At 39.4% G+C, this 12500-nt stretch overlaps 2 protein-coding genes across 2 annotated transcripts in view; both read left to right on the forward strand.

Moving 5' to 3' along the window:
• Positions 1 to 1329: 1329 nt before the first annotated feature.
• LOC111336113 (uncharacterized) lies at positions 1330 to 12093 on the forward strand. The gene is made up of 12 exons (XM_088740617.1): positions 1330 to 1766; positions 3868 to 4642; positions 4933 to 5182; positions 5716 to 6011; positions 6481 to 6781; positions 7854 to 8083; positions 8567 to 8720; positions 9167 to 9270; positions 9346 to 9486; positions 9772 to 9987; positions 10419 to 10520; positions 10597 to 12093. The coding sequence occupies exons 1-12, from the start codon at positions 1450 to 1452 to the stop codon at positions 10660 to 10662; spliced, it is 2952 nt and encodes a 983-aa protein (XP_088596743.1). The 5' UTR covers positions 1330 to 1449; the 3' UTR covers positions 10663 to 12093.
• Positions 12094 to 12463: 370 nt separating this feature from the next.
• LOC111336112 (uncharacterized) overlaps positions 12464 to 12500 on the forward strand; it is a 3607-nt gene continuing 3570 nt past the window's right edge. Inside the window, exon 1 of the mRNA XM_088740651.1 lies at positions 12464 to 12500. This exon is cut by the window's right edge and continues 598 nt beyond it. The gene's annotated coding sequence lies outside the window, so the exon portion shown is untranslated.

Consider the following 12500-nt stretch of genomic DNA (forward strand, 5'->3'; position numbering starts at 1 on the left):
CGAGACATTAATTCTTGTGAGACAACACTAACATTGCCTGTAAAGAAGTTAATGGTGTGCGAAGTAAAAAGTGTTACAACTTACTTCTGCCAGAGGCTTTTTTCGATAACACAAAATTGAATAACACTCGCACGAGATTACAGGACCACTGTTGTAAGTTTTACCCTTAAATTACCGGTACCCAGACCCAAGCTGCAAACCAAATTATAGTGATGGAGAGTAACAGGCTAAATTTTCAATTCACCATAAGTAAAGATGTCTGCCATCGCTATTTCCTTCTTATCAACAAGAGATCGGGCAAACAAACCTTCAACGCCGGGTATGTAGGTGGAGCCTCTCCTAATGGAAGTTACATGCTTCTGATTTGTGTAAGAATTTTCAACGCAATAGTGAACTAAAATAAGACTACTTACATTGAGTACCCAAACAAAGCTTTTTTGAGAGAGTTTGAAGGTTAATGATTTTCACAACGCGCTTGAACAATGAAGAGATCGATGAGAGCCCCCAACTTAAAAAAAGAATTTTTCTCCCAAATGGGTTTTCCCTATAATTTTTCCAGGAATCTCGAATTCGCTTTAGTCACATCGTGTCTCTTTTTCAAACTGCTTCGGTCTGACCTTCAGGTTCATATTGGCTAAAAGCGCAGTCGACCGTCTCAAAAATCCAAATTAACATATCCGAGAGTGGGAAGAGCAACCTAATATCCTCTATGGCAAAATGGTCAGATCTACTTTTCAAAATGACTTTCCGAAGTCTTGCATTGCCTTGTTTTGGACAACTTTTTCTCGTAACGGAGTAATCTCTTCGACTTACCCTGTTTTACACCGGGTGGGCCTAAAGAATCAAATAGTAATAACTATCTCGTAATTCACCCATTTAATACATACTGGCTGCCATATCTAACCCTTCAAGGTTGATGTCTTCGAGATCATATGGCTAGGTCAAAAATCCAAAATCCAAAATCGTGAAGGCCGGACTCCTTAAAATTTTGTCAAACGGTGAAAATAAGATCTTTGTCAGTGTGCAAGAGAATATCAATATTCTCTTTCAGTGTGTCAAAACAGCCTAAGGCTATACTCATTTATAAACGTAATTAAGAGTTTTTTCATCCTTTCACCTGCGCATCTTACGTTGATTAATTTTAGTGCTGTAGGCACATACTTCGGATATCTGGTGACGAAATTCCAACAAATTTCGCTGAAGTTCTGAATGCCATTACATCTGGTGAATCCTTTATTTGGAGTAGTTACGAGTACTTGCGCGTGAAATATAGTCCCCAGTGTTTGTTCCCATTTAACCCACCCCTCCCCCCATCGCCACCTCCCAAAACATTTTAACGACAGTCCACTTGACATAGCAATTTCCCGTCCGGACATGGCATGTTTGCATTATTCATGACAATCGAAGAGTGGTTGTGCAACACAAAGGATAAGATGTGAAGACCAAAAAATGGGAGCCGAAACAGATCTTCATAGATTGGTAGATTTAGCCTTGCGTTCTCCGGATGCAGGTGTCGTGAACTTCAATCATCTTCACTCTCTTCTTCACGCTATTTTGAATCACATTGGCCTGAGTTACGACCCGCAGAATGGAGTGCTAAATACTCAGTTAGCTGCTGCTCATGTTGAAGGAAAGGACAAAAGTACTTCATTTGAGCAGTTAAATGGACCAGGTAAAAAGATTTCCGACGCTGACAATTCCAATCGTGATGATAATCGCCGGGATCAAACAACGAGTCAGTTGGACCAAAGAAGCAACTTCGACAGGTTTGATTAGCTGTTTGCCACACTTTTATTACAAATCCAGTCGTTCGAATATGCAAATGTTGCCTAAGCTGTGAAAGTGGTGTTCACGTAACACTCGTTTGTTCCATTTTATTATAAACACCGTTTCGTCGAGTAGTATAATACAAGTACAACAGCGAAACTTGGAAACCTTGATCAGCGAACCGTAAGCGTTTCATGATAACAAGGCACTTGGTTCTGTTTATCACTTTAACGGGCATTACTTTCAGTGTTCTTTTGACAGAAAATTTGGTGAATGTTATAAATTATTCAGATTTCGCTTTAAATGCATTTTAACGGCTTAAAGTTAATGATCCAAAATGGTTTGTCGATGTACAGAGCTGACTTTTCGAGAGCATCTTTTCACGATGAAATATTTCCCTCGTAATCGCGCGGAAATAGCACATATTCTTAAGCGGATTTTCACTAATTGCATGTTATTCATTATCAACAATGGCGACAAGCGATCAAAATCCAGCCATGATTTTCGTGTAGCCGGAGGGTTGATTCTTTATACGTATTTTGATGCAAGTAAAACCTTGAATTAATCCCCTTTGTGGCATGGAATTGTTACTGGAAAACTTCGCAGAAAGAAACAGATCATTATTCAACACTACACATTCTGTGAGTTGTTGACGGTTCGAAGTATTTGTCGTCGTGGAAACGAAGAAATTAAAATTTTATATTTACTTAGCATCTGTTCAGTTAGGCACCATTAGAGAGCCTTTCTATGAAATTTCAATTTTGTTTTAGACGCTTTGTTTCAGTCTTTCGGTTTGGATTATAGAGATCCCACTGTTCACAAATTTAACCGTTCAGATGTTTTGATAGAGGTTGAAAATTGTCACAACTATGCAGGGGACTTTTTAGGTTTGCTCTGCTTTCATTTATAAACCTGATATTCATAAACACTTGACAGTGTTTGCAGTAAGGGACGAATGCCAACTTATTGTTTTCCCAGTTTTTTTTTTTTTTTGTCTTTTTTGCACAGTTTAGTTCGCGGAATTATCTGTGTTTCAGCTAATCAAAGTAGAGAATATGTAGACTTGCGCTTCAATAGGCTTCAGATTCTGTGTTTTCCTTTCAAACAAACCAAATTTTTTATTGAGTCTTGTGCCATTCATGATGAACTTAAGAGGAAAAAATGTATCTAAAGGCCATTTAAGGCCCTGTTTACAAGCAGGTAGGGTAACCCTAGTGCAAGGGTTACCCTGGCAGGAGGGTTACCCTAACACTCCCACATTTCTTCTTTTTTTCATCGACATGTTTACAAGGCAGCTAGGGTTACCCTAGCTGCCTTGTAAACGCTCTGGTGGGGATAACTCGCCTACCCAGGTCAACTTTTTACTTGTTTCCAGACCCTTTGAACATTGATAACAATGCGTGTGGTTTCCAAGCATAGGTAAGTTGTCCCGGGTGGTAGGGTAACCCTACCTGTGAAATTTTGCTTGTAAACCCGGGCTACCTTTGACCTGCCTGCTAGGGTAACCCTAGCGCAACCCTAGCACAAGGGTTACCCTCCTTACTTGTAAACAGGGCCTAAGTGTCTTGAATATAAAAATGTCATTAGTCTAAAATCCTACAATGGTCCTGATTCCTTCTTTCAAATAGTTTCTTAAACCAATTATCAGTATTGGTTTGAATCAATTTTTAATGTAGTTTTAATAATAATGTTTAGTATACTTTTAATATATAATTTAATATTTAATCTCCTTATTTATCTCTTCCATGAATTTTAAACACATGAACCAAAATTCAAATTTTAGGGTTATTTTTAAGTGTAGGGCAGAGCAAGTTGAATCACCCCTTCACCACCCTATCTGTCTATACAAGCAATAACTAACATTTTTGTTGTTTCATTGGATTTTGATGCCACCCAGTACTTTGGATATTTCTAGGAAGCATTCATATCTTATCTCTCAGTGTCTGTGGGAGATGAGCTTGAAAGCTAAACTTATGGCTTTACAATTATTTGATAAGCAATCTGAACTTTGATTTGAGTATTATGAAGGATATTTTATTTCATGTCTTTTACTCTAACTTCATTCAACAATTGTCAATGATCATGATGATCTAAATTCAGTTTGCAGATGAGGCAACAAAACCTTGAGAATAAAGTTCAAGAACTAGAGGACAGATTAAAAATCCTTGATAACCTTCCATCTACTCAGTTTATAATTGAACAGGCGCAAAAAGATTTAGGTGTAACCCAAGAAAATGAATCCAATCAAAATGTGCTTTCTGGAATGTGGCAGTTTATGAAATTTAACAGGAGGCTTCAGGCCACAGAAGAGGGTATTGATAGAGTAATGACCATTTTGAATGAATTTCTTGGAAGTGATGGGAAAGGAATCGCTGGAGTGAAAGGTGAAGTGGAGGATATTGCCAGTGAACTTAGAAATCTGAAAGAAAGATTTCTTGGTCAAAAGCCACTTCAAGATGATAATCTTGGAGAGAATCTGTCAGAAGGGAAATCCGATGACACCAAGAACTCTCAGTTACTGCAGCAACAGCTGCATTCTCTGGAAAAACAACTTAAGGATAAATTTGTGGCAAAGGATGACTTGTCAGTTTATGTTAAATGGCCTGCCCTTGAAGAGGCTCTGAATGTAAGGAAATCAGACTTCGAAAAGAAATCTAAAGAGGATGGTGGTGTTCTTGATAAAGAACAAGGCTTTGTGTTAGGCAAAGAACAAGGTAGTGTTTTAGAAAAGGCATTTGATCATTTTGAAAGGGAAAATAAGGCATCCGATACAGAGTCAGATGGGCGTCCACAGAGTGCTCCAGTGCCATCTACCCAACAGACACCAGTGCAGACACCTGAGGTCCCTAAGACTGCCTTCACAAGGAGTACACAGGTTTGACTGTAATATCCTTGGGTGAATTTATGGTAGCTTATCAGAATCAATTCAAGCCACTTTTCACTGGTGTAAGATGATTACTGGTTTCAATAGTTAATGATATGACCAGACATGCAAAATGTTTTCTTGAAAATTACTTAGTACGTATATATGCCACTTCCACTTTTGCTAAAGTTTAATGGAAGAGTGACTTTGTATTCTAAGTTGACAGTTGTGAAAACGCAGGAAAAAGCTAAACATTGACCTTACAACATAATTTTCACCTGATCATTTTCTGTTTCTTGCAGGTAAACATTCAAGAAATGCCCTTGGTAGCTGACCACCCTTCTCAAGAAATGCTAGAATGTCTTAGGCAAATTGGGGAGCTATCTGACAAACACAATGTGGTAGAAAAGAAAATTATGAATGTTATGGAAGCTCAAGAAGAAATAGCAGGAGAGCTAGCCAAAGTGGAAGAGACACTCCCACAGAAAATTAGCAAAGAAGATTTACACATTCCTGATGACTTGCAAGATCAACTGGCCTTGCTAAAACAAGGTATGTGAAATGATTGTGCTGTGCATAATCTTACTTTTAGCATAACCATTCTCTCACCTTATTGTAATCATCCATCATCATCTTTGTTATCATCACATGAATGATCATCTTTAACAAACCATAACTATAAATTATTTTGTGTCAGAAAAACTGTTCTACAAGTCATTATCACCATGTAATCATCATTATATCACATAAAAGACACTCTAAAATTGATAGGGTAACTTCACAGTCAAGCAGTTCTTTTCCATAACTTATTCATTAACTTGGTGGAGACATTCTTACATTTACCATTTATGTTGTAGTTTAAACTGAATTTTAAATCCTAACCATTGGAATTTAATTTTGTTTGTTCCCTTTTCTTTCTAGCTCAATTAGTAGAGTCAATAAGCAAAGGAAGATGTAAATCAAACTAGGGTAGTTGGAAACTGATTTTTAACTTTAGTCCATGTTGTTAAGATTTCCCTCCAAGTGAGTGTAGATGTCTAAGCACTGACCAATATGTAAGCTGATCTAAGTTTCATTTGAAAAAGGTTTGGAATTCCTCAATACAAATCAAGACTTGGTGGCATTGGCTGAAATCAAGAAAATGGCTCAGGATAACAAGGAGCATATCGAAGCACTTAAGCGTGAACTGGCCATCCTTGCAAGGCAGAGCAAACAACAACCAGCTTTCACAGGAGTGGTCAGCCAATCACCCGCTGTGGACAGCAGTGTTCTCGATGCTATAAGAGAACATTTAAATGAGCTTCAAACTCAACAGGAAAAACTTGCCATAGCTACAGATAGGCAAACCTCTGAAGTTGTGGGAGATCTTTCCAGAAAACAGGTGGGTGTTTTTTGATAGTAGGAAGATTCAGCATGGTAGAGTGGAGAGGGAGTGGGACTCTCACTTTAAAGGTCCTGGTTTCCAGTCCCACACCAACCACTACACAGATTTTTTTTTTTTTTTTCTGGTTAGTTTCCAGTTACTCCTCAACCAGGCTTGTAAATAGCCAACTAGTTTTCTTCCTGCCTGGGTTTAGGGCTTGAATAATCATGTTACCATGATTGATTTGTGTTATTTGTTCAGAAGTTATTTAATTAGTGATTTAAACCAGTATGCCACCAATGTCAATTGTCAACAACTAGGTCACCAGAAATTTAAAGTCACTCATGATGATGTAAATATGAAGGTGTATGCCATGCGAGTTATTTTAGCTAGTTGCAAAGCTTAGTGAAGCAAAACTCAACACTTAGGTAAGCACTTAGCTGGTAAATACTACCTTTTGATATTAGTCCATTCCTGTTTTATGCAGGAACACATTGAAGCCTTGTACAACTATGTTGAAAAACTGCAAGAGAGCAAAGCGGATAAGGAAAATGTAGCCATGGAAATGGACATTAAAGCTGATAAGGCCTCACTGGACAGTAAAGTGAATATATCAACATTTGATAATACATTTAGCATGCTTGACGAAGGGCTTAGAGAAGCACTACAGAAAATGGATGATTACATGAATGAAGAAATGGCATTAAAACAAGCACTGAAGCAACTGTCCGTTGATATGTCAGAAAAGATGGATGGCCAAGCTTTCCAGGCACTAAAAAACTACCTAGGTGAGTGGAGGGTTTTACATCAGGGCTCAACGCTAACTTTTCAACTTACTAGCCAAGTAGCTGGTGACAACTTAGATGTTACAGCAATTTCAGTTTGTTTACTAGCCAAACTGGCTAGTGGAAATAAAAAACCACTAGCCAAAACTGAATTTCTACTAGTCTGTGGCTAACTGGCTACCGTTAGTGTCAAGCCCTTTGCATCATTTTTTTTCTGCATTTCATTCATTTGAGGTCATAAAAAATCTGTTTCAGGGAATCCAGTTAAGCATAAACACGTCTAGGGTTAAATTTGGCTAAAAAAAGATACAGGGGTCCGATTTTTCTTATTTTCCGTGTACACTGTGAATGTGGGATACCTTCTGATGTAGTGGTTTGTATTGGACTCTAGATCAAAAGGTCCAAATGCAAGGGAGTCATTGAGTTGTGTTGCTAGGCAAGCAACTTACCCATGCAATGCCTCTATCCACCCAGTAGTAAGTGAATGGGTACAGAAAGATTGTCACAAACACCTGTTAAAAAGCAAGGGGTAACCTGTAACGGACTCGCAATCCATGCAAGGGTAGAAACGACCCCTCTTGTCACTGAAAGCAACAGCAACTGGAATAAGTTTTGGCGGCGAAGACCACTTCGTTCGCGTGGAGGCTTGACTGGAAACTTTAAGGTTACCCTTCTAGAGCTTCACCATAAGCGTAAGACTCTACGGGACTCTTGACGAAATGCAGAGGGGTAACCTTTGATGGACTAAAGTCCCATCAGGGTCACAGACCTGCAATATATTTTCCTCTAAACTTCAGAATACCCGGCCCTATCATGTACATGCCATTGAATAAGAATAGCGCCTATTGTGTTATACCTCATTCTTCAAATCCTCCCGACATATGTAAATGATGTGGAAGGGTATTCTGAAGTGGCTCCATATTTTCTTTCTCATACTTACACCAAAGTTGTTTGGTGTCCATAAAAAGCATTGAAGCCCAAAACACGCCCTTTGTCCGACAAAGAAAAATTTGCTTTTAGGATTTGTTGTACGAGGAATTAAATTATTGTAAAACTGTGTCAATTTTTGCTTCAGAAAGGCGTATAGCAGATGTACAGAAGTCCAGGAACATGATTGCAGCAGAAGCAAAAGTGGATTTTTCGGATGCAGCTGGCTTCCGCAGACCCATCAAGTTTAACTGTATCTCATGTAGTAGACCTGTGGAACTTCCTCTCAGGGGACCCCTCCAGGCCAACCTGCCAGCCCCCAGGGGGGTTCGGACGAAAAGGTCCAAGGGCCCATATCTGTCATACGAAATGGATCAGGTAAGGATTGCTGTTTCTTCTTAAGGAACCCTTAATTGGTTCGTTCCACTAAACGCAACCAAGGTTTGAGGAGTCCTGCTAGATTAAACGAATTGCACCGAAGTTTCAGTTACCCTTTATACCACAGAATGTAGTATTTCGCTTTCTGGTGCCTAGATCTTAGAAACAATGACAGTTACGATGAATTTTTCCTTGCATGATTTATATTTTCTTTTCTTAGCCAGAGGAGAAAAAAAAAACAATTCAGTTCTCGGCGCGTACATGCACTTACACCTCCCCTAACCCAACAACAGTCAACTAATAACGTTGTGTTAGGGGGGGGGGGTGGGTGCGCAGTTGCTCAGATACCGACATTGATCCAAAATTTTTATTCTAGTTTTTCTTTCTTTAAAAAGAAACAAAAAAAAAACAAAACAGAAAAACAAAACAAAAAAATTGTTTTTCTTTCTCTGAGTGTAAAACCCCTTGTTTGGCTGTGCATAGATTCGTCAGTATCAACGCGGTCACTACAGCGGTGGGAAAGCTGAGAGAACATTGAACGACATCATTTCCGGTCGACCATGCGGCGGAAGCCATACAGTGATGTATCTACCAAAGAGACGGACCAAACCTACACAGCTGAATCAAGTGTTGGGAGGTTTGTTCTCTGTGATCTGTGGATGGCACTAACGGAATCTGTTTTATCATTTGGAAAGCGGGGCAACAAATAACGTTAACAAACATAAGTTCACCCTCAGACGTGCCTTTCGTTTGGAGCGTTTGAAATGTTCCGGTCAGAAAGAACTAGCTAGGGTTTCCACTTAGATGAAAGAAAGGGTATTCTGCTGTTATTATGATTGTAAACAGGTTTACAATCTTTGCTAACAAGACGTCGTTGAAACCGCAATGGATTAACATTTAAAACCCTTTTTCACCGTTCCAGGAATCTCAATGTGCAATGCAGATATTGATATACCGGTATTTGGGCAGTTTGTCTCTTTATTTAGCTATTTTGCGTTGTCCCACACTTTACTCAGAACTTTTTATTTCTATTGAGTATGACGTGGTCACAAAATGAAACCCTTTTGTTTTTCCAATTGTTAGGGCGTGACGATAATCCAGGTATCCCAAACTGGGGGAGAGAAAAATCTGTTATTGACTTACTGAAAGGATCTGATGGACATGTTTATAAAGGACGGTTTAAACAGGTATGTCATAGAGGGGCACTTCGACCCTCTAAAACCTCGAGGAAATTTATTAACGTTGTATGTTTTCATTCGTAGACTATCCCACCCATTGGCAAGAATTCCACCTCTCCCCTGCATGAACATGAAGTGACATCCCTTGGTAAGGAGGAGTCACTGGTGACGTCATCACGCTCCAACTCGGGTCCCAACTCTCCGCGTAACGTAGTTGTAGGGCAGGTAAGCCAAACACACTGCAGCGAACTGAATATCAGACCAAGGGTATCCGCTTAGGGCTTCTGAAACACAGAGGCTCTGTTGTAGAGATCGATATCTAGGTTTGAATTAGCTTCCTATTTACTGTTGTTATCGCTTTTATCTCCCAAGCGTAAATTAAATGTGGGGATTTTGTCCGGTAAGCCTACACACACATTTCACAAAGTCACCTGTTCGGTGTTTGGTTTAGTGTTAACGCAGACCTCAAATATTTTCAGCAAAAATTCTAAGTGTCTTTGTTCTTAACAGCCAACAGAGGAATCCCCCAGGGAACAAAAGGGTAGTCCGCGAGAAGCACAGCCGGGGAATCAGTCACGGAACACTTCACCGAGAACTCGAATGAGACACATTGTCAAACGGCACGGCTCTGGCTCACCACCCGCTCCAGTGCCTTCACCTTCTCCCCCGACCGTGCGAGAGACTGAGGCACAGAAAGCTTCACAGAAACAGGAAAGACAAGGAGAGGTAATTTTCTCTGGCTGATCCTGCACAAACTGCAGATATTATCTGATGTCTTTTTCTATGGTTTGTTTTCATTCTTTGAAAATTTTCGTTCAGATTTGAATCTGAAATCTCACTAGTTACGACGTAATTTGGGTACTTACATCACATTGCTGGGCTTATTTCCTGGCAACTAGACAGTCCATTCCTTGAAAGCTTTTTTAAGCATGTAACGTTTTCGTTAGTATCTGAATTAGAACGACTTTCGTTCGATGTCATAGCTAATTAAGGTCAATTCCTTGATTTGAATTAACATTATAAAGCATGCGATTGATATGATGATGTTGTTGTGCTCCTTGTAGCTTGTTGTCCTGCAGTAAAGACTTAAAAGGAATTCCTGTATCGCATAGAATAAGGTGTGCTCATAGTCACATGTTCTCATTCATACACCACAGGACGCCCAGTCAAAGTTATTTACGCCAGCTGCTCCAAGGCCGTCCCCTGACGTAGCCGGAGGAAACGATGAAGTAGATCCGGGCGGAACCGAGAACGTTACGGTAGGATTCAGCGATGACGTAAAGTAAACATCTTTTTTATTGTATTAATGAGATTATATATCTTACTATTCTTCAGGAACCTCAGATGCTGCCTCCACGCTCAGAACATAAAGATGGATTCACAACAACAACGAGTAACTGACTGAAACTTAGAGGAGACCATAAGAGAGATTGAAATTGTTTTACTTGACATTTACATTGTACATTACATAGTCTTATCAAAGTTGTACATAGTTTAAGTTACTACAACATACACTATAGGAGAAACCCCAATATACTCTGTCGTCCCCAGCTAATTCGAAATGTAGTAGGTAAAGACTGAATGGCTGAAAGCGAATCGTTGTCCATTTTCCTCCATAAGACTGTGACAGGCCTGTCATTGTGTTAGCTATTTTTCCTAATTTTGGGGTCTTGACACTCACCTGGCCATCGGTTTTTCGAATGTCAACTCTGAAAAGTAGACTACCATTTCTTAAGGTCGTGCTGAGATTGCTTTCCCTCAGACCTTTAGCCGTGATTCCTGAAAAGATATTATAGGATTTTTCTGATATACACAGTATTCTGGAGTTATTGATTGATTAAACAGTGCAGTTAGGAAAGTTATCCGGAAGACATAGATATTTTATCAATATGACAGAAGTTATTTTACTCTAGAGTTGTTCATAATCGGTGACTAGATTTACACAAGGTTCATACCAAGATTAGTATTCTACAATAGTATGGGAATTTTTTAACTAGCTCTCAATACTGAGAAAAAATTATGGGACATGAGGTAAAAGTTTTGGAAAAATGGATAAAAAAAAACCTTAACAAATGCTTTTCTACTCGGGCCGCTCGGGTCACGTAATTTTATTGATAAACCCGAGTTTGGAAAATGAAAATGTTACGGACTATGTTTAGGAAAAGATATTGAATTTTCTTTAGAAAACGTACACAAACCCTGGACAAATTTCTGATGAGTATTAATTGAAAAGTTGATTGGGAAGGACGTTACATAGGCCGCTGTTCAGGAACCGGAGCCCGCAGCAGAGCAGAGGGTTGGACTCGGGCAGCATCATCCGTCCCCGTTCCCCCCTTCCCCTCTCCTTAAATTTCCCCCTGGTTTTATTTCAAGGCAATCTGATGCTATCGTGCAGCTGGTCACCGACTGCAACCCTGGTACAAATTAAATCATACATTAACAATCATGTAAATACGATAGAAATTATTTATCATTCGCATTATTGGTACTTCGACTTTGAAGGCCTACCCGTTTGATTTATCTTAGAGATTACTCATATTATCTTAAAATGATGGTCTTAATCATCATGAGAGTGTTATTTATTATCGGGTAGTCATCCCCTTTTGAGGGAAGGATTGAGTAGTTTTTTTCCTTATTTCACGAAAGAATAGGTAAATAGAAAGTATAATTGGCCATGTTACAGGAGGAAAGGAGTTTCTTGACCTAATTATAAATAGATGAGTACTATTGAAAATCGTGCGAAACCCTCGGCGCAAGATGTAAATTTGGTTTTGAAAATGTTGTGTAAACTCCAACTTGTAACTTTGGCTAATAAAGATGTGTTGATATGCAGCTCTTGGGTGCTTCAAATCTCTTCAATTTCTTCTAAATAATTTATTGCAAAGCGGTTAATGTGTATGTTTGAATTAAAACTTAACGAAGCAAACCAAGAATTTCCTTACGTGCAATTATAGCGGGGCTACCACGCCCCATACCCATAGAATAAGGTCAACCTCTTTTCGTTTGGTTGTCACGTGACTGACCGTACGTACGTACGTACGTGCCTTCAGATTGCACGGGTAGGGTAGGGGAGACTATCAAAACGAAGGGAGGCGTGTCTCAGGCGAGTCTTGGGAGCGCCGCTTTTAGGCTTGGCTAAATCTATATATAAGCCGTGACAACCTCTTTCCCAGATTGAGGGCGACAGGAAAGGAGTCACCCTGGGAACGAGTTTGTCTCGTTGTCAACACAATGACAAC

This window comes from Stylophora pistillata, chromosome 1 (genome assembly GCF_964205215.1).
Source record: "Stylophora pistillata chromosome 1, jaStyPist1.2, whole genome shotgun sequence".
Classification (NCBI taxonomy): domain Eukaryota; kingdom Metazoa; phylum Cnidaria; class Anthozoa; order Scleractinia; family Pocilloporidae; genus Stylophora; species Stylophora pistillata.

Excerpts from the sequence above, each read along its gene's own strand:
- LOC111336113 (XM_088740617.1), top strand. The coding sequence starts at position 1,450 with ATGGGAGCCGAAACAGATCTTCATAGATTGGTAGATTTAGCCTTGCGT. Across the intron at positions 9,487-9,771 it reads GTAACGTAGTTGTAGGGCAG|CCAACAGAGGAATCCCCCAG; the intron begins GTAAGCCAAACA and ends TGTTCTTAACAG. Across the intron at positions 9,988-10,418 it reads AACAGGAAAGACAAGGAGAG|GACGCCCAGTCAAAGTTATT; the intron begins GTAATTTTCTCT and ends CATACACCACAG.